Raw genomic sequence first — 24,946 nt, 5'->3', positions numbered from 1 at the left:
GGTCTCTGATCACGCCCAATTGCGCTTAGAATCTTCTCTAATCAGACTAATGTTTGCTAGAATTCGCCTCTGATCAGACCAACATAGACGGAAAAGACCTCTGAACAGACTATAATAATCCCGAAGTGACCTCTGATCAGACCATCCCAGATCGAAGTGAGCTCTGATCATACTATTTTGCGCTCAAACCAAATCCCAGACCCTGTAATTTTGGTCCGGAAACACGCTGTGTGTGTTGGACTTGGGTCTGATCAGAAGTCATTTCCGTGTGGCACCTCAACCTGGGAAGTGCTCTTTATAAAACAGCGTTCGGATCTATTCTGTTCAAACCTCCATGAGCGTATTTTTGAACGCCCTCAGGCGCACGTGCTATTTTTTTCACATAGTAACGTGCTATATGACGACACATTATTTGTAACAATTGAGGGGCACAATAAACATTAGGGGGATAGGTTCCAACTTTCTCATCGAGAAATTAGAAGTAATTTGTTTGAACAATTTTTGGGTCTTTCCTATTATTGCCCCTCTATGAAATTATAGCCACCGATTGCCCTATATTTACTATGATTTGGGGGCTATAGGTTATCCGACCAGAAAACTGGGGGGGGGGGGGGCTATAACGCAAAAAACAATTTTCTCATTGGCTGTAAGAACCATCAGCGCATGCATTAGTCTGGGCGGAATTTATGGGATTGCCAGTTGCACTCCATTTTCTCATCGAAGTGTAGCGGAATTTTACTGATAATATCAGGATTACCGGCGAGGTCAATGCAGATCTCTGAAGAGTCAAGCGATATCTGCTTTGTTGAAAATTTTATATTTTCTGTTTGTGCCCCCCAGTACTTGGTGCCCCCCTGCGTTACAGCGCACCCGTCATTACATAGTGTATCATTAAGTAAAATTTTGCACGTGCGTTTGGAGATGCAAATAATATGCACCCATTGAGAGGGGTTTGGGAACAGCACAAACGGAAAAGATCCTAAAATATCACTTCAGACTACGGCCCATACCAAAAGAAACTTTAAATCAATTAACCCAAATTCCTAAAAATAGCCTATTTTTTGGAATATGGTAACGAATTTTGTTAGCATACTCCCCCTTTTATGTTTTTGGAAAATGAGAATTGAAGACTGTGGAATATATTGACGAAATTTGTCACCCTATTCAATATTTAAGGTTGCTAAAGTTAGCCTAATTAGCCTAATAGAGCTTTTTGTTCAAAAATTGATCCAAAATAATTACAAATATACGAATAATCGTTTTTAATCGAACGTTGACTTCAACTGTCGCAATTTTTGCTTCGAAATTCTCAAGACCAAATCTTGTGACATCATATTTGTTCATAGCCTCAATAAACATTTGCTTTCATTGAGAATCGAAACTGTGTTCAAAAATTACGAAACTCACTTTTATCACAAAACATGGGGCTAAATAAACTCAATTGGTACCTTATTATCTTGGTTAGTAGTTTTGGTAAATATTTACTCAATTGAACAAATATTTTCAGTCATTTCTGTCATATTTCACCACGCAGAACTTTCAAATACTTCGCGAATTTTTGGGCATAATTTATCTCTGTCATCTTAACTAGTTCGCTTAAGTTCATTCTATTCATTGACAAAATTAAGGCTCCTAGATAGAAGTTGATTAAAACTGTTAAACCTAAATTTAGTTTTAGACGATTATTTCTAGTTGCGAAAGATGAATTCGAAAATTCTAGTCGCAATTTTTGTTGGGGTTTTCCTCTGTGTTGACCTTGGGGCTGCCCACCTGTTTGGGGGGTACGTGAAAAGCACAGACCCTGATTTGGTGCGGGAAGTAAAAAACTACAAGCGACCTTGGGAAGAATACCACCCATCTGAAAACAAGGAAACAGGTTGGGAAAATATCTAATACAAAGTTATTCTATACGATTTTAAAGCAAATAAAATTGGAAAAATTTTTATGTTTACAGCCCCAGTCGAGACCAGATGGTTATCGTGCAAGATTCTGCCAGAATCTTGCAAAAATTGCCTATCTTGCAAGATCTGACAGAAAAATGGTTGTCTTGCAAGATCTGGCAGAAAAATGGTTATCTTGCAAGATTCTTGCAAGTTCGTTCCGGTTGAGCTGTCCTCTTATTGGCTCTCATTCATGCAACACATTTCATTTCGACCAGAAATTTACTTAAGAATCAGTTGCGTGTTTTTTAAAGAAAAAAATAATTTGAATAGACTTTAAATCAGGAAATATGAATTATCTGAAGAAAACAAGTTAAAATCAACCTTTGAGAGCTGTTAACACAAAATAAATTACTATCAAAAATTATTTTCCTTCAACTTTATCAAGATTTACGAAACTACACGTCTATATTACCTTTTCTGATGAAAAAATTATGTGTTAATATTCTGTGCACCTTAAACAGCTTTATTTCGTTTAATTTAGCTCCTTACGCTTAATTTTTCTTGCCAATGCCCAAAAAATTTGATGCTTAGATTAATACTTTTCTGATGTTTTTTTAATAATTGTCTTTAGCTTTTTTTGTTGATGCGCAAAATATGTGTACATTTGAATATTGCAACCGTTTTAGCGTTTTCTTTCCAAGTGTAAGGTCTTTTCAAGTGTAAGAAAGTTTTTTTGCAAACGGCTATCTTGCAAAATTCTTGCAAAACGAACGGTTATCTTGTGAGATTCTGGCAGAACGAATGGCTATCTTGCAAGATTCTTGCAAAAAATGGTTATCTTTCAAGATCTTGCAAGATTCTGGCAGAAATTCTTGCAAGACGATGTATCGTCTTGCAAGATTCTCTCAGATTCTGGCAAAATCTTGCAAGATAACCATTCGGATCCGGCTTGTGAGATTGCCATTTTTAAGTTAAATATTCCACCATATTTTGATGCTACGGCACGAGTTGCATTTCGATACTTGCACGTCGTGGCCGAGAATCGCATTTAGACAGCTAAGTGTAAAAAGAGATTATCATAGCTCTGAACTAGTTATGATATAAATCTTGCAATTATACTAATATTACTAATATCGATCACTAATATTAACTTGGCTTTAGGTCCATTACCATACTTCACTTTAAAGATTTTACATCAATAATACACCCTATCGTGATATTTAAATAAACCATAGCCAGGCTGATTATCCTTCCCATCAATGAGTTCATCGTGACTTTATCGTACGAAATCTGATAGGATGCTCATAAAAACTATTGTTTTTTTAAAAAAAATACATTTACATGACAACTGACTACATGCGGAGACTAGTGATTCTACTTTGGAGCAAAAAGTGATCTAGAGATGCGAAAAGTTTCGTGACTGTGATTAAATCACCGAAATTGTGCGGTATTCATTGAGAACCGCTCAGTGTTTTGAGATAGGAGACAAAATTTTGAGCTCACTTCAGCAGAGCTGCATAAAAATGCTTGAAACTTTTCAAGTTTCAAAAACTGGTTTCCAAGTTTCTATAACAACCGTTTTGCGGGCAATATATCTTGTAAGACACTCTTGTTATCTCCGCAAGTGGAATCGGCTTCGATCTCAAACGAAGCTTTCTGCAATTGGTGAACATGACAATGAAGAAAGTTTGTATTGACTTTAGGGTGCTTACAGTAACTTTATAGTTTGTAATTTGGGTCAAAATCATGCTCCGATTGACTTTTTGTCTTTTCATAAAGTCTAGATGTCGACTAGGGTACATTAATAGTTGATGATGACAAGTTAGAACAGCCCCCTCAATGAAAAACAATGTTCAAGGCAGGAGTGTTCAAGAGAATAAGCTAAATTTTCATAATTTCGTTTATAAAAAATAAAATTTTTCGATTTTGTGTCTGTAAAAGACCCAAAAGAATGTTACGTAACAAACAATTCGTCACAAAAACGACAATCTAAGTTGTTGAAAATTATCTAGATGGTGACAACAATCTGGTTCAATCTTCGGACTCTCTTCCTACGGAGTGGGACTGGAGGAACATCAAGGGACAGAGTTACCTCAGTGTCATCAGGAACCAACACATTCCACAGTACTGTGGCTCATGCTGGGCTCACGGATCTACCAGTGCGATTGCTGACAGGTGTATATATATATATATATATATATATATATATATATATGTGTGTGTGTGTGTGTGTGTGTGTGTGTGTGTGTGTGTGTGTGTGTGTGTGTGTGTGTGTGTGTGTGTGTGTGTGTGTGTGTGTGTGTGTGTGTGTGTGTGTGTGTGTTTGTGTGTGTGTGTGTGTGTGTGTGGTGATTGTCAGTTTGAGTGTGTATGTGTGTGTGTATATGTGTGTTCATTTGTATGTGTATATAGGTTACTTAACTCTGATTGAGGTAACCAAGACATTAAGACGGTTACTAAAAACCGCATAGCTGTAGCTCTTCGAGTCAGACTTTCTCAGTGATTTCATCAGAGTAACCTAACTTCTGGCTATGTACGTATTTTTCTTTAGCTTTTTGATTTCCAGCAGCACTTCAGAATTTTGGCCATTTCTGGAATTGAACCGTGTGTTAACAGCTGTTTGATTTTGTGTTTGCAGGTTCATAATCCAAGAGAGTAAAAAGACAGGAGTAGTGGACCCTGGATTCCTCCTATCTGTTCAAAATGTTCTGGCATGTGGTGATGCAGGTACCTGTCACGGGGGAGAGGACATACCTGTCTACAGGTCAGAAAAGTCTAGCAAAAATAGCATTACGTGGCCATACTGTCCGAAAAATCGAGCTTAGGTATACTCGATTTTTTTACAAGCCGTTTTATTTAATATTAGAGTTGAAAGCGAGCGTGAAAACTAGTTACACTAAGCGAATTTCGTTCAAATTTGTTTAAAATTACTCCTTTCTCATGAATATAGTGTCTAATTACCGAAATGAAAGAAAGCCTAATTAGTGATTATTTTCAGAAAATTTGAAACTCATAATTTGGAATCTTATGTCATTTAGTCAATGCAAGGGTATTTAGTCAATTTCGATCTAGAAGGGCAGTGTCTTCTCATTATCTCACCCACCCACCCCCCCCCCCCCTCCCCCAACGAAAACAAAGATCCCATTATGGCATATATACAATACGAGAAAGAGATTGGGGGGGGGGGGGGGGGGTTGTACGTTAATTGACCACAAGTTAGGGTGTGCTATAATGGGAAAGACTCGAAAGATAATTCCTGCAACGAACTTGCGATATGAAACTTCGATATATTTAAATAGACTAAATAAACATTATTTTTTTCTTCATATTGACCTTTTTGAACAAACTTTTGAAGCAATGATGTTGAATGTAAAAACAACGAAATATTTATACGGGTGGAAAAATACGGTATATAAATGTGTATATTTTACTTGGGCAAAGAATATAGTTGACCCTAAGTTGCTCGACTTCTGATTTGTTTTAGTTACATGCATACTCATGGAATCCCACACGAGACATGCAACAACTACCAGGCCATTGACCAAAACTGCACCGACTTTAATAAGGTTAATTAATTTCCACAATTAAACCCTACAAAAACTTACTCCCAACCCAAAAACTGGTACATCTTGTCAAAAACAGGAACCCGTAACGAAATCCAATTGTAGCTCAATACTGGGCAATTGTTAATGCAAGTCTCCCACGTAAAATATTTTACTCGCTTTCTCGCTTCAAATTTGCTTCTTTCAAGCGTATTAGAACGGCAAAAAAAGACAAACTTGCAACAGTGGGGGAGCAGAAAGGAGGTCAAATGTCAAGGGAGCTGGAGATCGTGGGTTCGATCCCCGTTGGGAAATGTATTTTTGCACTTGGCCCAGGTTTGACCATGGTAAAATCAGACTGAACGCAAGTCAGACAAGTAAAAAAAAAGTGACATGAATCAGTCTATGATTCAGTAATGATAAGGAATTGCTTTTATACTCGCCCAGTACTGAAACGCACTTGGAGTTGGTACGGGAATAGTCTTGGCTTTCTTTATAAAATCTGTGATCGCTTAAATAGATCTTGTTAAACTATGTTTTCATGTCAAGATTTGACAAGACCTTGATTTAAAAAGCCCATTTTTTCAAATAGACATGCAACGATTTTGCATCTTGTTCATATCTTGACGTTTTCTTACCAAGAACTTCTTACCGTGATCGAGATATTTCATGTTTGATTAATAGCCGTCTCAGCGATTCCAGGCGGCTATTATTGCGCTCCTAATTTTTTACAATTCAAAGAATTTGAAATGTATTAGGGCGCTGTCTTTTTTTAAGATCTGTTCAAACATTTTCATGATTTTTGAAGTCAAATTGGAGTAGTGATTTTGGTCACGCCGAAACAGGAAATGGAGCAAAAGAGCGAGTGGTTTTGCGGCGTGAAATTGTTTCGCTCTAATTTTAAAGTAGAGTGAGAAAACGGTGTTTGAACAAAAGTTCGCTTTCTTTCTCGCTAGTGGTTTTTTGTTCACATGTGGCAAATTCATTTTGGTTTTTAATTTTTTCAGTTTTTTGGATCGGATTTTTTTCTAAATGGGGTTTTCCCGATCCCTTCATTGTTCATTCTAGGCCTACTTTTTTGTTAGAATAAAATTTGCATTTCTCGCTATAGGATTTTTGTTCTTGGTAGCGGCATTTTTACATTGATTTTCTGTTTTGTTTTTGTTTTTTTGATCGGAGTTTTTCTAGAACTGGTCAATTCACTCATAGTCCGTTCTATGTCTTGTTTTTTGTTTAGTCAATGAAAGTTCCTTGAATTGTACGTCAGGACTTGTCCTGCTATGTTTTTTACTTCCTCTAACAGATTTTTGTTTCGTCTTAACCTGATTTTTTCAATGACTTCAGTGACTTCTACTGCTCTGGAATTAAAATTTGTCTGCGTGACATCATTTCTGCTCTTAGTTCGATTGCGTGACTTACCTCGCTCAAAAAAATGACTTCTGAACTCAATTACGGAACTTTATTTTATGAGCATTTACTAGTGAAAGATCAATAGCGTGCATCTAAGTAGTGCCAAACTTTTAATCCCTAATTCTCAAGCATTAGTCTTGAGTTTTTGATTTCGAAAATCAGGTATGAAAAAGCTCTTTTAGGGTTTTTTCTTTATGGACCGTATATGTATCATAAAAATGACAGTACGTATCTAACCCAAAAAATCTAGTGGTCTACTAAAGGACTTTTGGTCGATCTACCTATCTTGTTTTTTTAGTTGTTTCAATTCATGGAAGGCCACAAGTGTCTATTGCGGCTATTTTTCGGCAATCTGCTGGCTATGTTTTCACTGGAAGCTATCTCATCAGTTTCTGGACACGCAAGCTTTGAATTTTGAATACGTCACTAAACACAACACTAAAAACTCAACCAAAATAAAATATACGTTCCTTGTCTAATTTCGTCTTGTTTCGTTAGATCAAGAATGACGACCGAAGACTCAGCTTAATTCTTTTTTAGAAATTGCCGTCCCAGTAAAGTGCAACTTGAAAAGACTTATGAAAGATATTGATAAGAAATGGTCAAAATGCGTACAAACTTTCAAGATCTTTGCTTATTTTTTAGGAAGTTCATAATTATCAAGATGTTATCAAGACCGTATCAATATGTTTATCATATCCCTAGTCGATTCAGGATGTTAATATTGCAAGATTTTCTTGCAAGATGTTGCAAGATTAACAATATTTTGCAAGATTTTCTTGCAAGATTAACATTCTGGATGTTTCATGTTTCACGTTTCCTTTCAATTGGGCATTACTATGTTTTGCTTGTTTGTAGTGTGGCACCTGTTGGGGCTTCGGAGAGTGTTACCCTGAGAGTAACTACACCCTGTACAAAGTAGGAGACTATGGAAGTATATCAGGGAGAGACAAGATGATGAGTGAGATATACAACAATGGACCCATCTCATGTTGTATACACGCCACTACTCAATTGGAGGACTTCGAAGGTCGGTTATATCCCAGCTGGAGGTCCAGGAAAAGCCCCCCCCCCCCAAAAAAAAAAGTTTCAAATGAAAAATAAATGCGTGAAAGGAAAATTATGGTCGATATCTACAATAGTAGGCTGATAAGAATACAGGCCGAAAATGTATTGATTTGCAGTCCTTGATCACTTTGTGAAGACCCTACTTCTTTTGGACAACACCACCCACCCCCCTCGATCTTGTTACCACAGCCCATCAACATCCTATTTTATGAGTTCTCACAAAAACTTCTGATAATAGAGAAAGCGTTGAGAATAGAGTGGTAAATTTGAACCCCCCCCCCACCTGTTAAATGTCCGAGGTCCCAGAGGAAAAGTCAACCTCTGATCAGTCAGTCCATCTTCACGCGCTCCGGGGGAGGTGGGGGTGGAGATTGCGCTCAAAATAGAAGTTCTGAATCTGCGTCGGGTGCACGAAAGTCTGACCGATGGCCAGAAGAAAGTCTGTTCAGGCGTAACATTGGTCATGAGTGGTTCTGTTCAAACGTTGTTTTAGCGCGGGATCTCAGACTAACTAGCACTTCATTTTTAAATCAGAATATTTTACGCCTTGCCCAGCTAAAAACTTGAAATATCTCGAAACTATCAGAATCCATGAATACAGAGGAAAACTTAACTTGTCTTAAGATCTTGATATATTTAAAGACCTGAGATTTGCTTTCAACAAATTATTCGAATTTTTCCCTTCCCTGTTTCAGCTCTTTTCTGCTCTTGTTTAGGTTTTCTCTCATTTTTCATTTTTTGAAATACAAAACTTAATTGTTTCAGGCGGATACGTGTACACTGAATACTCCCCCTACTGGCGCACATTTTGCAACCACGAGATCTCAGTAGTCGGGTGGGGTGTGGACGACACTGTGGGCGAATTCTGGGTTGTGAGGAACAGCTGGGGGGCATACTGGGGTGAGAAGGGATGGTTCCGACTGCCCACCAGCCAGGCATTCCCCAACGACCCCTCTAAGAGTGGAAACGACTACAATTTGGTGGTGGAGAGCCAGTGTGGCTATGCTGACCCCAAAATCACATATTAGATGTCATCGATGAAGAGGAAATTTATCGGCCTATTTAAAGAACTCACAGCACAAATATGGGTCTATCCCATTATACTCCCTAGCTTAGAGATAATACAACATAATGACGTATAACCCCCCCCCCCCCAATACTGTAAATATATACCGTAACAGGGTCTCTCCCATTATAGCCCCCCCATGAAATTATAGCCCCCTCATCATGGTGTAATTACCATGATTGGGTGGGGGGGGGGGGGGCTATAATGGGAAAGACCCTCGTAAAATGGGGCTCTACTTTTGAGGGGAGACGGGTGGGTTATAATTGGAAAGACCGCAAAAATATCAAATTTCGGAGCTGTTTCCTTTCCCCATGTGGACAATATTTTTTTCAAATCATGTGTGAACAAATTAATTCTATTTTTAGTGCTAATAAGAGAGTGAAGCACATAGCTTGATAAGCACATAGCTAAGAGGTCTGATCTAGATATTAGAATTAGTCCGTATCACTAAGGTGTGATCATGTCAATAATAATTTTTTAAAATATTTCACCAAGGTGGGGGGGGGGGGGGGGGGGGGGTAAACAGTTCTTAAATGTCATTTACTATGTTCATATATATCCTTATACTTTATCTTATAACTTTTAGATAGTTCAACAAAATAGCCATTAACCTAAATTTTAAATCAGAAAATATGTTTCTTACTCAAGTCAGTTGATTCAGCTTGTTTTGAGGCAAAATCGGGAAAAGAGAAAATTTTAAGAACTAAGAACTACCGCTAACAGTTTCAATTTGAACATTTGAAATTCTTTTATGTTGTCATCCTGCTTCTAGAGCTTAGGCTGTTTTCCAAATTTTTAATTAGAAATCCAATATGTCCGATCTTTATGTTTCTGGTCCCAGCTTAGCTGGTGCATGTTATTTGCACCCTATCCCGCTCCTCCCACATATCACGTGCAATACAGAACGAGTTGACAAGTGGCACGTACTATGCCCCTGAGGGCTTATACCGTAATGGGGGGGGGGTGGACAAATGGAAAAGATTCAATATGTCTTAGTCTTGGTCTTGGTTAAGAAACACGTTCTTATTTAATACGCTTAAATTACTGCATTTGAAGAGTTGTTGTGGCGAAGAGTATACGTTATGTGGTCATGCGTATTAGTTGGTTTTGCAACTCTATTCGGTATTGAATTCCAAATTATTACAGTAAAAAACAATCTGAGCGTCAACTAAATCCAAAACAAATAGAATTGACATCGGCTCTTTTCCAAAAAACCGATTGTTTCATTCCAACTTACCAACTACCCGTTTTGGTAGCCACCAACCGCTACTCAAATGGTTATTATATAGGCGCTATCCATTTTAAGAAAATAGTATTTTTAGTGTTTATGTGCAAAACCAAAAATCAAAAGAACAAAAGAAGCTGCATTTTTTAAGTAGAGTGAGAAAAAAGTGTAATGTTTTCGCGAGGCGAAAAAAATCTTTTGTTTAGATGGGGTTCCTTCAAAACTCTCTTACTTCTGACTATAAAAATTTTTTTGGCACAAGTGTTTTTTTCACTCATCCCAATAAATAAGTGTACGCTTACGAATTGTTTTTATTGTTTCAAACTTTTATTAAATTTTTTATGCAATTGTTGTGATATTTTTTGTTGCTAGTTGCCGAATCTTTGAGGCATTTTTGTTCATAGGCAATATGAATTTGAAAATTTTTTCATAACCAAGTGCAATAAGCTAAATAAGCTAGTTCGGCCTCTTTTGGTCTCTGTTTCGAAATTCTGCATAATTTTCTTGCTTTTTGTGCTTATCAGAAATTTGTTTCTTATTTGATCTCGACAAGCTTTTATCTGCAAAAGATTGATGTGATTCATTTTTGTAAGAAATTAATGTACGCTATTATCGGTTTGTTTTTAATGCAATATACGAACTCATAACTCTCATAATTTTAAACTTATGGTTTTACATGAATTATAGATCATATTTATATAATGGCCCGCAAAAACCAAAATAGAGTAAAAGCATGTGCTAAATTGCTCCTTTTTGTCGGATAAATATTAGATAGAGTTTTGTTTTACTTAGTTTTACTTATATATCGTTCTAATACAAAATTTAATGAACGAAGCCAACTGTTATGGATTATTAATATATCTGTACCAAAACATATAAATTGAACTGCTGTGCCAGTCAAACACATACACATCTGTTTTGATGTCTTTATGGTTTTCATTGGGCTTTTGGCGAAGGTATTGTTGATTTGACTCCAATCGACGTATTGTTTTAATTATTTAAAAGCATTCCGTTTTAAGACAAAAAAAAAACAGTTTTTAAAGGTTTATTTATGTTTTTTAAACAGCTTCAATGGATTGTCAGAGATTTTATTATACAGACTTTTGATTCAGCCTCCTCTCAAATTTTCTTTCGACGCTTGAAATTATAAAATCTTTCAGTGCTACCATATTATTCCCTAAACATATCAAGCTTACGGAAGAGGTTTTTGTACAGACCTTTGCGAAGCTCAAACTGTTGTCAAGTTTCTCTGAAATGCAAATATATTGTGCAATTCATTTGTAAACAGCGCTCACTCTGTTTAGAGCACACTCCCAATTTTTACCGGTGCGTGGTCCAGCCTTTTTCTAGTAAATACCTAAAATAATTGCAAGTTGTTTGATGTACAGTTTCAACGTTTACTGTTCAAATTAGGTCTTAAATAGATAACAGGTCTCGTTAATGTATGGGAAAAATTTTTATATTATTTTTAGAACTGCTTTTGTTCTTGTTTTTCAGAAAACGAAAGCAATGTCAAGAAATTGGTTAATAAATATAGTTCCCCATATGGACCGACGAGGTCCAGATTTTCTTGTCTGATCAGACATTTCCTAACAAATGTCACAATTTTTGGACTATCGTTGTCCAGAATTTTCTCTTGTTTATGGTCAGACTATGTGGAAACTTTTGTGTATAATCAGATCAAGCGACAGCGAATTGAACTCTGATAACATTACCCGGCGATCATTCTTAAGACTATTCCGTGTCCTTCACCGGGCTTTTCATCAGCTTTTTGGATCGATTTCTCTGATGAGTCTGTATAGGCGCTTACCAAACCATTATCATTTCTCTCAAACATTTCACATGTCTTTAAGGCGCAATCTGAAAAAATGACACTCTAAATATTGCCAAAAAATTTGAGAATTTAATAACAAAAGTTTCATAATTTCATTTCACTTGCTTTACTTTTACTCTACATTAACGATACAAAAGGATAATAACATTGTAATTCACTTTAAAATAGCTATATATTGTTTTAAAATAGCGATATATGATTAGAGCATTGTTCAAAAAATCTAGGACGACAACCCAGTCATCGTTCAAAATGTTCTAGTGACGCAAGATTAGTACATTGTTCATATTTAGGCGTTATAAATTGTTTAACTTGTTTGATTAAAAGCTTTATTGGCTTGTCACGGATCCTTTTATTAACTTGTTTGTTAGACTGTCCACAGTGACTTTGGTTCGACCCTTGAAATTAAGCGGCCTTGGTGCTACCATATTTTTCTCTAAACATTTCCAGACAAATTGATTCGGCTTTTGTACAGACCATCGTGAAGCTTAAATTGGTTTGCGGTTTTTCTGAAACACAAACATATTTTACAACTTTTGTGTAAACAGATCTCAATCTGTTCAGAACATACTCCCGATTGTGACCAGTGCGTGATTCAATCTTTTTCTAGTATAAATTCGAAAAACTTGAAAGTTATGTAATATGTTGTTTCAATGTTTATTGTTCAATTTAAATCTTAATTAGATAGCACTTCTCGTTAATGTTAGAGAAAAATATTATTATAACATAATTCTTCTTCTTCTTTTTCAGAAAAAGAAAGCAGTGGACTAAATAATTGGTTACTAAATATAGTTCCCTCATATGGTCAGACGAGGTCCAGGTTCTAGGGTCTGATCAGGGTCTGATCAAGACTCGTCGAGGAGTTTGTTCTTGTTTATGATCAGACTTTGTCAAAACTTTTGCGTCAGATCATGTCATGCGGGACCAAATGAACTCTGATCACAGCTTTCTGCGATCACTCTTCAGTCTACTGTGCGTTGATTATTGAACCTGTCACCTAGAATTTAGTTCTTCTTCTGTTGAGACTGTTGTTCTGAATTTAGACGCTCATCAAACTTCATGCATTTCTCTTAATTATTTTATAAATCTGCATGGTACAATTTTAAAAAAAAATGTTCTCTATATTCCCAAAAAGATTGTTTTCAAAATATAATAATTGAAACTTTTCACTCCGTTGCTTCACTTTGTAACCTACAATTGGTCAGCGACATATGATTAAGGAGAATTGTTCAAAGCTAGACCTGTAATAAGACTAAGGTCAGTTTGCTATTGTTTTCAAGATATTTAAAGCTCTCAAAAACAGAAGGACAAAAAAGGATTTAAAAACAAAAGGATACTAAACATCACTAGGAATAATTCGAGGACGTTCAAACTGATATTTTTGCCAAATGTGTGTGTTTGGTTTTTGTTCTTCATTAAATGGCAATAAAATTATGAATAGTTATATATGCTTCAATTGAATAGGGACACTTATCTGACGCATTATAATTATCTAGATATCGATATTTAACCAAATTGTGACCCATTCGAGTAATGACTAGTTGTTTGGTTAGTCGTTATCCTGTGTGCAGGCCTTTTACCAGCAGTATGAATATCCGTTATGACCAGAGATCAATGTCCGGTAAATCAATTTTACAGGATTTGACTCAATTTTTGGAAGTTCCCGGGTGAGCTGGTCAAAATATGATCCGACGATTATTGTTCGTGATGTACCCTCCCACGGTTTGTAGTTCTACACCATGAACTGATTTTGTCTGATCGCAGCCACACACTTTCGGATGGTAACATTTTCGGTTCATGGTCGTAAAGCATCGCACAGTTCTTCATTGTCAACACAAAAGGACGTGTTTTGTTTTAGTTTGCGCTATTTGCGCAAAAGCGATTGTTTTGGTTTAGTTTGCGTTATTGCGAGTAAACTCAAGTCATGACCATATTTTCGACTGGTTCCTCTAATATTGACCAATTTTTCTCTGAATCAACCGGTTTTTTGATAATTCTCCCATCTGATCCCGGGTTCATCTCATTTAACAACTGAGTAAACTTAATTCACAAATGAGAAATAAAAGTAACCAGTCCCTGTATGTATCAAAATTTGCTAATAATAACTTCCGTCACTTTAATAAACTTTTCATCGCGTCTCAAAGCCGTAAATTGTAAACTGATGTCAACTTGAAAAAATTTGTAATTTGTAAAATGTAATAGCTTTTAAAATTTAAGAGATTTAAAATTGAACTTCTTTAGTCCCTAGTGATGAGTGAATTTAAGAATTGCAAGAATCTTGCAAGATGACTCAAAACTTTACAAGTTTCTTGCAAGAATCTTGCAAGATTTCAATCCAGGCGGATTAAAATCAGGGCACTATTATTTTAGAAAGCACCTTTGAAGCAAATTACTGTTCACAAAACAGATTACAAATGCAAAATACATGGAAAAGTGTTTAGTTGTGACTCAAAATGTAGCAAATATCTTTCAAGTTTTTCAATTCTGGAAAATTTTCGGAGTTTTTTTAAAGCAAAAACTAGTTGAAACCCAAATGAATTGCTTTTTTGCAAGAATTTCGATGAACAAAACTGATTCTATTTGTTTTTTTTTCCGAAGTGCGTTTTGAATGTGGATTCTCGTAACAATCTTATAAATTTCATGCAAGATTTCAAATTTGAATATGATTTGCCAACGAACAACTAGAAACATCGTTTTTTAAACCAAATTGATCTAATAAACAACGAAAACAGCCAACTTTTTTCTCTCATTTTCTAATCAAGAGAATTGCTTATAGAAGAAACCAATAGTCGGATATTTCTTATTACTGACATTATCGGTATTTGTGGATGCTTTTGTAGTCACAAAATTTAATCTGACCAATTTTTGGTCAAATTGTCTTGCTATTGAGTTGTCAGTGAACTTATTTGATGCTTTCAATCGATCGCTAATAGTGATGGCCTAATAATGGCCTAATAATGGCCTCAAAAATTTTTCATTCCAAAATTGAGGGCGTGTTTTCAAAGTTTCAGTTTTGTTCATCTTTCTGTCAATTTGTAACTTAATAAAGTCCACCTCAACTTTCTGGTAAATCAGAAATTAATTTTTCTGCTAATCTTATGTGTTAACTGATGTTTTTTAATAATGACACTACTTTTTTTTTCTTTGGCGGCTAGGTCAGGTGCGCTCTGCACTCAATATGGAACTCACTAATGCTGTTGTCGTCCAAGAAGTTACAAAGACTCATGCAAAAGCTTTCCTTCATTCTTTCTTCAGTACTATGAACTTAATTCCTCATTGGCCCCTTTTCTGGTGGATTTAGATGTTAATTTTTATGTTTTTTTGTTTCTTTCTACAAAGCGATGAACCCCCATACTTGTTTCGGACCCCTTCGTGCAATAATCTTAGCTTTTTGAGTCATATTTTGGCGGCTAGGTCAGGTGCGCCTCTTCCGGAGCTCAGTAATGCACACTCTGTAGTCGTCAAAGAAGTTCATGCAAAAAGCTAGCGCACTGCTAAACAAAAAATTGCTGAATAAAAAAAATTGCAAGAATTTTTGTGAGTGAATCGAAGAACTTGCAAGACGTCTGGCAAGTGAATCGACAACTTTGCAAGAACAAGAATATTGGTAACGTTATGCCTTCACTTGGAAGATTGCCTTACAGGATTGTTGCAAGTTTTTTTATTCATCGTCTAAGTGTTACGCATCTCTTCAAATAAGTTTTCGATCATCTTTAACATAATTTCGAATAATGGACCCTTCAAATGGTCAATTGGGACATTTTTTAAACCCTCAACATTCACAATCGGGTTTCGAATACCAAGAGATATCTTGCAAAACGATTTTCCTCACCCGCGTAAATTTGCCTTCTGAAAAAAAATTTAATATTTCAAACAGAATTGTTGTACAGGACAACGATTTGATGAAACTTCTAATTGTTCTGACCCCTTTTTTACTGGGGGATGGGAACTAAATAATCAAATTGGTCTTTTTTGTGCAGTCAAAATTGACGGATCGATATATTCATCGTAGAGAGTTCTCAGTGGTATCAATGAAAAGCTCTTTCAACGAAGAAATTGGACTTTAAAAAAACTTTTTCAACTTTTCCGGGTAGCTATTGAGTCTAAAATTTTCGTGAACGTTTCACTATTTGAGTTGCTTCTGTTCTCTTTTTCTGGATTTTTCACGAAAAGTTTTGCAAGAAGTGAGTAAATGAGAGTCAAAAATTTTTATTGGTTAGAGTTTTTTTGATATAAGCGTTTTGCTCCACCATTCGATCAAAATTATTGACGAAAAAATTGACTAATAGGAACTTTCTTCCACAAAAACTTTGTGAAATTTGCAACGCTATCCCACTTTGTTTTAATTTAACGTAAGTATAGAAAAAAGTTCTCTAGATACGTGCAATTTGCACCAAGAACAGTGTCTACATCAGGTTCTTCGGAGGATTTTGTAGAATAAAGAATTTGTTCTTTTTGCTAATTTAACAACATAATTAACCAAATTGAATCAATTGATTTTGACTTTTGTTTGTCAAATTATTCAGATCTAAAAAATTGTAACAAATTACGCGCTTGAAAAAACAGGTGTAGAATTGACATGTCTGGTTCGGGGCCAATCGACGATTCTAAAAATCCGAAGATTTTGGATTAATTGGGTGCTGTCTTTTTTGATTTTTTTCAAATTTTTTTTTCTTTCTTGGTAATTGCAGACCAAAAATTTTTCGGATCACGACTCATTTATTCGCTTATTAATAAATCTCTTCTTCTGCCCACTAGGAACCAAGTAACATTTCTTGTAATTTCAGATAAAAGGTAAGGGGTCTTTGGCTCTAATTCAGTTTCAACGTAAAATTGTTGGTGAAATGGCTTGAGTTCAGTCTGTATTAATGGGTGTTTTTTTGTTTAATGATTTATTCTCTTCCTTTAAAGGTTCATTGGGTCTTAGATGGAGTTAAAAAATAAGCCATCTAGTATGTTTCAGTTGAAATCTCAAGCTTGTTATAATTGTTGAAAAATTTTGACAAGAAAACACTTTATTAAGCTTTTTCTGTTTTAAATCTTATTTCTGTTAAACAAACTATAGTATCAGCAGAGAAGCTTTTTTACCTTCTTCATGACCTAAATTTTATTACTTTGTGTTTTGGAAAAATTTTTGCTTGGATACTACGAATTTTACTAAATTTTTTCTCTGAGTCTTACATGTTTGTTCAGTTTTGATGCTTATGTTTTCGCCTTAACAAATAAATGACATTGATAAGAGGTTCGATAAATCTGATATTTTGATCTTGCATGAATTATTTTTTGCTTAGAAATTGCAATTATTTTTTGAACAGTTTATGGTTTTAGCGTCTTTGACGCCGTTTGCTCACAAAATTGATAAGAATGTTTGTTCATGTCAGTATTTGTTTTCTTTCTGTAGAGGTATGCCATATTCTTTCCAATTTCAAACCAAAACGGCTTTTTTTTGGGGGATAGATAAAACTATTTTAAAATTTCAGTCCATTGTTAAGGTTTTTCGCGACTGCTTTTGCTGTTTTCTAAAAGTTTAAACTTTTCCTTCTTTTATGTCAACTTGTTAGCTAATCTTTTTGGGTATCTTATTGGGGTTTTTGATTTTTTCTGTAATTTCCGTTTTTTTTTGTTTGTAGGCATGTGGCGTATTCTGAATACTGACAGATGTCTCAAAAACTTGTCAGGATTGTTAAAGGGAGAATATTGGAGGATTTGAGTTGATAGCTGATGGTTTTCATGATTTTAAATTCAATTGTTTTCATAAAACTAACTCTTTTTTTGAGCATTACACATTTTGTACCTTTTGTCTAATTGCTGAGTACTCCAATCGAAGGCACGTAAAAAACAATTTGTAGCTGTTCAAAAAAGCGCAATGGAACATAGTTAATCTCTTCAATGAATAGATTATACTCTTAACTGCTCCGAAATGTTTTTCTCTGAATTTTTTTTTTCAATTTTGTTCTGCATTATTTGTCATTTTTGTTGTACGACTCATTATGGTTTATTACAGACGTCAATGGTTTCTATACCCTGAAAAATTAAAAGAAATTTTTCGACAATTGAAGTTGATAACTGATGGTTTTCATGAGTTCAAATTTCAATTTTTTCAAAAAATATTTATTTTTGTTCTTTCTGTCTAGTTTTAAGTGTAGTCTCACAATTGGAAATGATATATCTCATTTGAAAGTGGTACATCTCATGACGCACTTGAACATATCCAATGTTTTCAGTGAATAGATTCGACTGTACACAGCTTCGAAACATTTTTCCCGGAAAATTAAATAAAATGGTTTGTTTTTTGCTGTAATTAACGGTTTTATGTAGTTGATGACTCATTATGGATAAAAACAGACCTCATTGGCATCCTATTGAAGTAAAAATGAAGCAATTCATTGATATCAGTTTGTAACTAAGGCTATCTGATTTTGAAACCAATTCCGTTTTTGAAATCAATTCCTTTTGAAGCTTATGTTTTAACGTGGCCTTTTTTCTAATTTTTATCTAGTGTTAATTAAGGGCAGATTCTATATCTTTAATAAGAAATTACAACTTTCGGGATTAGTTTTATCAGATGCTTTTTGGACTTTTTTTATTTTTTTAATTACATTGATTTTTGATGGTAATTAATGATGGTTGTTTTTATTTGATTTTTGTTATTTGCTTTCTCTTGCAGTTTTTTAGGGGAACATAATAATAGCTACATTAATTTCGTTATCTACCTTGTCTCGTAGTCTTTTTAATGGCACATAATAATAGGTACATTATTGTATTTATTTAGTGGTTTTGAGGTTGAAGCAATTTTTTGTTCCTACACCAGTTAAATTTGAACAAAATATGAACTTTTGAGTTTTGTCCATCTGTTCCTCATTTGCTAGACAACTAGGCTAAAAGTGCTAAATGTGTGGATGAACGTGGTTCGAACATTATGTGCAAACGTACATCGCCGAGCCTCCTTCTTGTTTTTCTCAGCTCAATTTTGACTACATACTGATTTAAAACTCCCCTTTCATTTGCATCAGTAGTCTGTCATTAAGTTTTGTTAACATTGCAATTATTTTTTTACACTTCTTAACTTTACTTTCATCGTGCATAAATTTTCAGAGCATTTTTTTCATAATTCCTGCTTGGTTTTCAGTTTACATTCTCTGTTGCCTACACAACTTTATTTATATGAAATTCTAAGCTCAATAATGAGATCGGATGAATTTTACCACATCTGTTATTGTTCCGACCCCTCTTGAGGGGGGAGGAACTATATACTCAAATGGTTTTTTTTTGTTCAGTCAATTTTCGCCGACCGATATATTCATCGTAGAGAGTTGAGACTGGTATCATTGGTATCAGACAAACAAGCATTGTTGATTATTCTGATTTAATTTTTTTGTTCAAAAACTCTGGATAAATATTTCAAAATTCAGCCTTTTTCATCAAAACAACACGAAATAAGTTACTTTAGTCCACTTTGATTAAATTTGCCGGCAGTACACTCCCAAACAACACTAATATAATTTTTGTAGACTCAGAAGGGGGTATTCTTATTTCAACTTCCACTGAGAATGCTCTGTATTTAAAACTTTGCCGTTTTTTGCTAACTTTACTCGTTGATTATCAAAAATGCAGAAATTATTTTTGAGTTTTCAACAAACAAATTATCTATATCTACAACATTCGAAAAACCAATTGTTCCTAACGGAAAAAAATAGACGGGCTAGTTTTGGGCCAATCTTGGACTGTTACAATCGAATCAGAATTCGGATTGTAATCAGTCTGTCTTATTTTTTTTTTAAAAAAAAGACTTTTTTTAATAATAAAGAACGGAACATATCAAATCAAAGCTCAAGAGTGATAGATCCAATTGGCATCCAAAGCAGCTCCAAGCTAATGCATTTAGTTTTTTACTTGAAAGTTTATGATCGTTTCGACTTTTAAGAACAATTGATTTTTAAAAAAAATGGCTTAATGAACTTTTCCTCTATTTTTTTTTCTTAATTTCGTCAATTTTTAGCTTAGTGTCAGAAAAGAACGAATGCTTCCTCATTCTATTGATTTAAAATTTAGTCTCGATTGCGGTTTTAAGCCTGAAGTTTTTTGTTTTCTGGCCTTGATATTACAAGATTTCAGATTTTTTTGTTTTTAGATATCTGCCATTTTTTTTCACGTTTTCTAGTCACATTATCACATTATTGGCAGTTCTCATATCACATTAATAGCGTTCAAAGTAAAGCACAATTGAACATATTAAAATCCTGAAAGATTTAGATTATCGTTTTAACGGCCTCAATACTTATTTGTCGAAGAAATTAATTGAATTTTTTAATTATGTTTTTAACTGTCATTTCTACTGTCATTGTCGTTTCGGTCGTATGAAATTCCCTCTATTGTGATAAGTTTCACTGGATTTTCATGAAAAAAAAAGATGAGCCGATATTCTGATATTAAGAGATATCTGATGGCTTTCATGACTTTGAAAGCAATCGTTTTCCAAAAATAAAAAAAAAAACTTTTTAATTTCGCAAGTTTGTTCTTTTTATTTTTGTTTTTGTTATCTAATCTCGTTAATTATAGGTCAAATTTGACATTATGGGTGTCAAGGGAAGGTGACAAAGGGGATCGATGTCCCAAAATCTGTTTTTTTAAAGAATGCGGTATGACCTTACTGACTTCGACACCGGTTTTTCACAAAGAAAGTAAATTAATTTGTCATATTTGACGCTCTTTTGTAGACGCAAGACATATTCTGGACAATTGCAGGTCTCAAAGGCTTCCTCGAGATGAATGAACGACCCTATTTAAATATTTGACTTTATAATTAACGTCTTTCATGACTTTGGATATAATTTTGTTTCGAAAAAAAAATCAAAATTATTACATACTTTTGCCATTTTCTCTTTTTGTCTGCTTTTTGCCTAGTCTCACTAATAAATGGCCACTTACTACATTATCGATGTTTGAAGAAGGCCCCATTGATTTTCATGAAAAAAAGATGAGCCGATATTCTGATATTAAGAGATATCTGATGGCTTTCATGACTTTGAAAGCAATCGTTTTCCAAAAATAAAAAAAAAAACTTTTTAATTTCGCAAGTTTGTTCTTTCTATTTTTGTTTTTGTTATCTAATCTCGTTAATTACAGGTCAAATTTGACATTATGGGTGTCAAGGGAAGGTGACAAAGGGGATCGATGTCCCAAAATCTGTTTTTTTTTAAAGAATGCGGTATGACCTTACTGACTTCGACACCCGTTTTTCACAAAGAAAGTAAATTAATTTGTCATATTTGACGCTCTTTTGTAGACGCAAGACATATTCTGGACAATTGCAGGTCTCAAAGGCTTCCTCGAGATGAATGAACGACCCTATTTAAATATTTGACTTTATAATTAACGTCTTTCATGACTTTGGATATAATTTTGTTTCGAAAAAAAATCAAAATTATTACATACTTTTGCCATTTTCTCTTTTTGTCTGCTTTTTGCCTAGTCTCACTAATAAATGGCCACATACTTCATTATCGATGTTTGAAGAAGGCGCCATTGAATATATTTTGAGGGCCAAAGCATGGCTTGAGGATTTTGACAGCGTTTTCTGGAATGTTTCAATTGAATTTTTGTTTGTTGTTTTTCTGTTGTTCTTTTTAGCCGCTTAAAAAAAATAATAAGGACAGCTCCTAATGCCCTTCTATAGAACATTGATAATCGTAAACTTTGGGGATATTTTACTTGATTTCTAATGGTTTTCCTTACTTTGAAGCCAATTGTTTTAAAAAAAATAAGCAAATTTTTTAACTTTACTGTTTTTGTTCTTTTTTGTCTAATTGTTACAAAACTTTTTTATGGACTGGTCCATATCCTTTCAGGTGATTTAATAGTTATTTTGTTTAGTTTTAGGTTTATCTGACAGTATGTTGACTTTGTTATTAAATTTTGTTTTTTAAAACGGACATAAATTTTTGATGTAATTAATGTTTGTTGTTGTTGTTTGATTTTGCTCTTCGTCTTGACTCGCTTTCTTAATATTGGCATATCACAGCAATCTATTGCTTCATTTTTTAATCCACTGAGTTATTTGCTTTGGAGTCTATCTTATCGTTCATACACAATTTTTTGAAAAATACTTGGGCTTCTTTTGTGTTTTTTGGGATTCCCAAAAAAGAAATTTTGGGTTTTTCTATCTGTTCCTCATTTGGTAGACAATTATACCAAAATTGTGGATGGGCGGGGTCGGAACCTTATGTGCCATCGCACATTACCGAGCCGCCTTGTTTTCTTCTAGACTCATATAATCGTTACGATAGCTAAAGTCTATGTAAAAAAGATCAAACCCCAAATATTACAACACCTGATAAGTGGTCTTTATTATGAAAAATTGTCACGCCCTTGTTTTGTCTTTTCCATTATGTCCACAAATTTCTCAGTTTTCTATTCGAAATTATTCACAGGCATTTTTCGGGTTCTTACCAAAATCCGTCCTATTAGCAGCCACTCGAAGTTTACTTTTTCAGGCGTAGAAAGTTTTTTTTACAACACATCTTGCTTTAAGCAAAAAGAGAAATGGAGCAGTCGAGCTTTAATTTAACATTTTTGTGCCATTTGTTCACGAGAGCACAAACAGGAAACAAAGTAAGGAGCAGCCGGTCAATTGAGACGAGAACTCAATGCAGTCACCGAAGTCAACTCATTCTGCTAAATTATTTCCATTTAATTCGATCGTTTTTTTACGTTTTCCTCCGATGTTTCGGTCTATTTTTTGTTTATTTGTTTATTTCATTCTGTTTTTTACTCTCTGCTTCAATCAATTTACCTGCACTTAAAAGCGTCAACCGCTTGCCTTGAGTCATTACGATCAGTGAATTTGTAAACAAACTTTAATTCTGGAACTAATATATGCAGTCATTTATTTTACAATATGACAATATGATTCGCAATTTTTGCTTAAATTGTTTGATTTACAACATTTAACAGCATCTATATCATTTACTCAGACCAAACAAACAAATATGGAAATAAACCCTCTTTTTTATTTTTTAAAACAAAAACGAAAGACGCCGAAAATTGGAAAACTTTAGTTGCCAATAATTTTTGCAGGTGCTGATTTAATTAATAAAAGTTTTCTTTATGAAATATAATTGCGAGAGTTTATTTTCATTAAATTAAGATCAAAATTCATCAGATTGGAAGTTGAATCAGAACTATTTTTTATTAAGAATTTCTTTTTTTCTAGTTAGTTTATTAGGAATTTTTTAGTTATAAATTTCTGATTTGTTTGGGAAATGCGACAGTATTCTAAACAGCTTACCAATTTATTGAGATTTAATTTTATACCTAAAAGCTCTCTTAACAACTATGAAGCGCAAATTATTACAGCAAATCATCGTGATTGATTATTTTTGTTCATTAAATTTTTTTCAAGCGTTTTATGTACAGCGTTGAACAACTTTGCACAGCTTTAAATGTACAGCGTTCAACCGATTCAGACTTCATTGTTCCATCACAGAGAAATTTTCTCCAATGCCTTCTTGATATAATCAATCTGCATTTTTGAGAGCACTGGTTTCGCTTCAGAAGTGGTTTCTTGAGGAACACCATGGCATGGATGTGACGTCATAGGGAGTTGGAACGTTATCAGCCCGTAGATATTTTCTGCTTGAGTCACCGCTTTTCGAAGTTTGACCAACTCTTTCGCGCTTTCCGCACTACTGTCTGCAGTTGCAACTGCTGAGACGGCTGTGCTCGTAAATTCATCGAGAATTTTCAGACATCTTTTAATCATAGGTCTGTACCCAATTGATAAAACCGGTTCCAGCTGCTCGAATTTTAATTCAAGCACGCGGAACTCGTTGTCAATAACCAGGAATCGGTTGTACAGCTGACGAGGGTCGATTTCAAGTGCGTCTGAAACGAAATAAGGGTGATTTGCATCAGCTGTGCTTCGCAGACAAATTGCGCCAGCCTACCAAATAAATGTTTTTAATGGCCGCCAACAGAAACCCAAATTGCTCGTATTTAAGCGCAGGCAATTTTATGACCCGATGAAAGATTTTAGAAAATTCATTGAAGATTTCTTAGGGTTTAGGTCAAACTGCTGAACAGAAGTCAAAAGAATAAATTTTAAAATCTGTTTCTTAATTCTGACTCTCAGTTTTTTCGCCGAAGTGTTTTTTTCCCATTTAATTTATTAAATAATTGTACTTAATGGTCACTTTAATTGGACAGTTTGCCCAGCCTAGGTAAAAATCATAAAAACAAAAATCAAACACGTCTGTAAATTAATGTCGAACTTTCGAAACTCAACATTTCGTGTTACCTTTTCTCGGTTCTGATTGGCTGACGCATTCTTTGCGGGTTTCCACATTTTGAACACGTTCCTTTTTGACTCGTAGTTCGTAACAGCACAAGTTCACACAGTTCATTGTAATTATTTGACCCTCCTTAGGAGTGGAAAACACACAAACCATGTGTTTCACTTCTTTCAACTCAACTTGTTGTTTGTAAACAATTTGTAAATTTTCAGCGTCCTCCACCAACTGGTAAACTTTCAGAACATTTTTGGAACCTTCATTTAGTAATACCAGGTGTGGTATTGCTTCGATTTCACACATCGCGAAAGATTTGATCGGACACGGTTCCGGGATGTCGAATTCTTTCACAATCAATTCATCCAAGATTTTATCCTCTTTTTTCCATTGGACAATAACCAAAGCTTTGCTGTTTATGTCAATCATTAGCAGAAAATCGCCGAAAGTTCGCGTGATCGACTGCTGCTGTTGCTGAACCAAATTCCTCGGGTTTTCGGACAATTTTCACGTTCTGCTAGTAATTCCCCGTTCTCGCAAACATACACAACCGTTTTAGTAGAAGATTTTCTCTGTAAGACGAGAAGCCGATTGCCAGATCCGAGAATCGAAGCGTCCATTCGGCCGTGTTGTGATA

The 24,946-nt window shown here is 34.8% G+C and overlaps 3 protein-coding genes across 3 annotated transcripts in view; 1 reads left to right on the top strand and 2 right to left on the bottom strand.

Annotated features, from left to right (window-relative positions):
• LOC142341873 (uncharacterized) overlaps window positions 1-24,946 on the bottom strand; it is a 180,370-nt gene that overhangs the window by 145,083 nt on the left and 10,341 nt on the right. The gene's annotated exons all lie outside the window — the stretch shown is intronic.
• On the top strand, window positions 1,519-9,137 carry LOC142341140 (cathepsin Z-like). The gene is made up of 6 exons (XM_075392034.1): window positions 1,519-1,876; window positions 3,896-4,058; window positions 4,522-4,647; window positions 5,368-5,449; window positions 7,694-7,865; window positions 8,669-9,137. Exons 1-6 carry the CDS (start codon window positions 1,702-1,704, stop codon window positions 8,929-8,931), a joined length of 981 nt encoding a protein of 326 aa, XP_075248149.1. The 5' UTR covers window positions 1,519-1,701; the 3' UTR covers window positions 8,932-9,137.
• Window positions 23,125-24,927, bottom strand: LOC142341139 (uncharacterized). The gene is made up of 2 exons (XM_075392033.1): window positions 24,321-24,927; window positions 23,125-23,908 (listed from the first exon to the last, which is right to left on the bottom strand). The coding sequence occupies exons 1-2, from the start codon at window positions 24,736-24,738 to the stop codon at window positions 23,505-23,507; spliced, it is 822 nt and encodes a 273-aa protein (XP_075248148.1). The 5' UTR covers window positions 24,739-24,927; the 3' UTR covers window positions 23,125-23,504.

Source organism: Convolutriloba macropyga, chromosome 6 (assembly GCF_964194025.1).
Source record: "Convolutriloba macropyga chromosome 6, txConMacr16.3, whole genome shotgun sequence".
Lineage (NCBI taxonomy): Eukaryota > Metazoa > Xenacoelomorpha > Acoela > Convolutidae > Convolutriloba > Convolutriloba macropyga.
The sequence above is the reverse complement of the archived record's forward strand: the minus strand, read 5'-3'. Positions and strand labels throughout refer to the sequence as shown.

Coding starts and splice junctions, on each gene's coding strand:
- LOC142341140 (XM_075392034.1), top strand. CDS start 1,702: ATGAATTCGAAAATTCTAGTCGCAATTTTTGTTGGGGTTTTCCTCTGT. Junction 4,059..4,521: donor ACCAGTGCGATTGCTGACAG/GTGTATATATAT, acceptor TTGTGTTTGCAG/GTTCATAATCCAAGAGAGTA. Junction 5,450..7,693: donor ACTGCACCGACTTTAATAAG/GTTAATTAATTT, acceptor GCTTGTTTGTAG/TGTGGCACCTGTTGGGGCTT.
- LOC142341139 (XM_075392033.1), bottom strand. CDS start 24,738: ATGATTGACATAAACAGCAAAGCTTTGGTTATTGTCCAATGGAAAAAA. Junction 23,909..24,320: donor CCAATCAGAACCGAGAAAAG/GTAACACGAAAT, acceptor ATTTCGTTTCAG/ACGCACTTGAAATCGACCCT.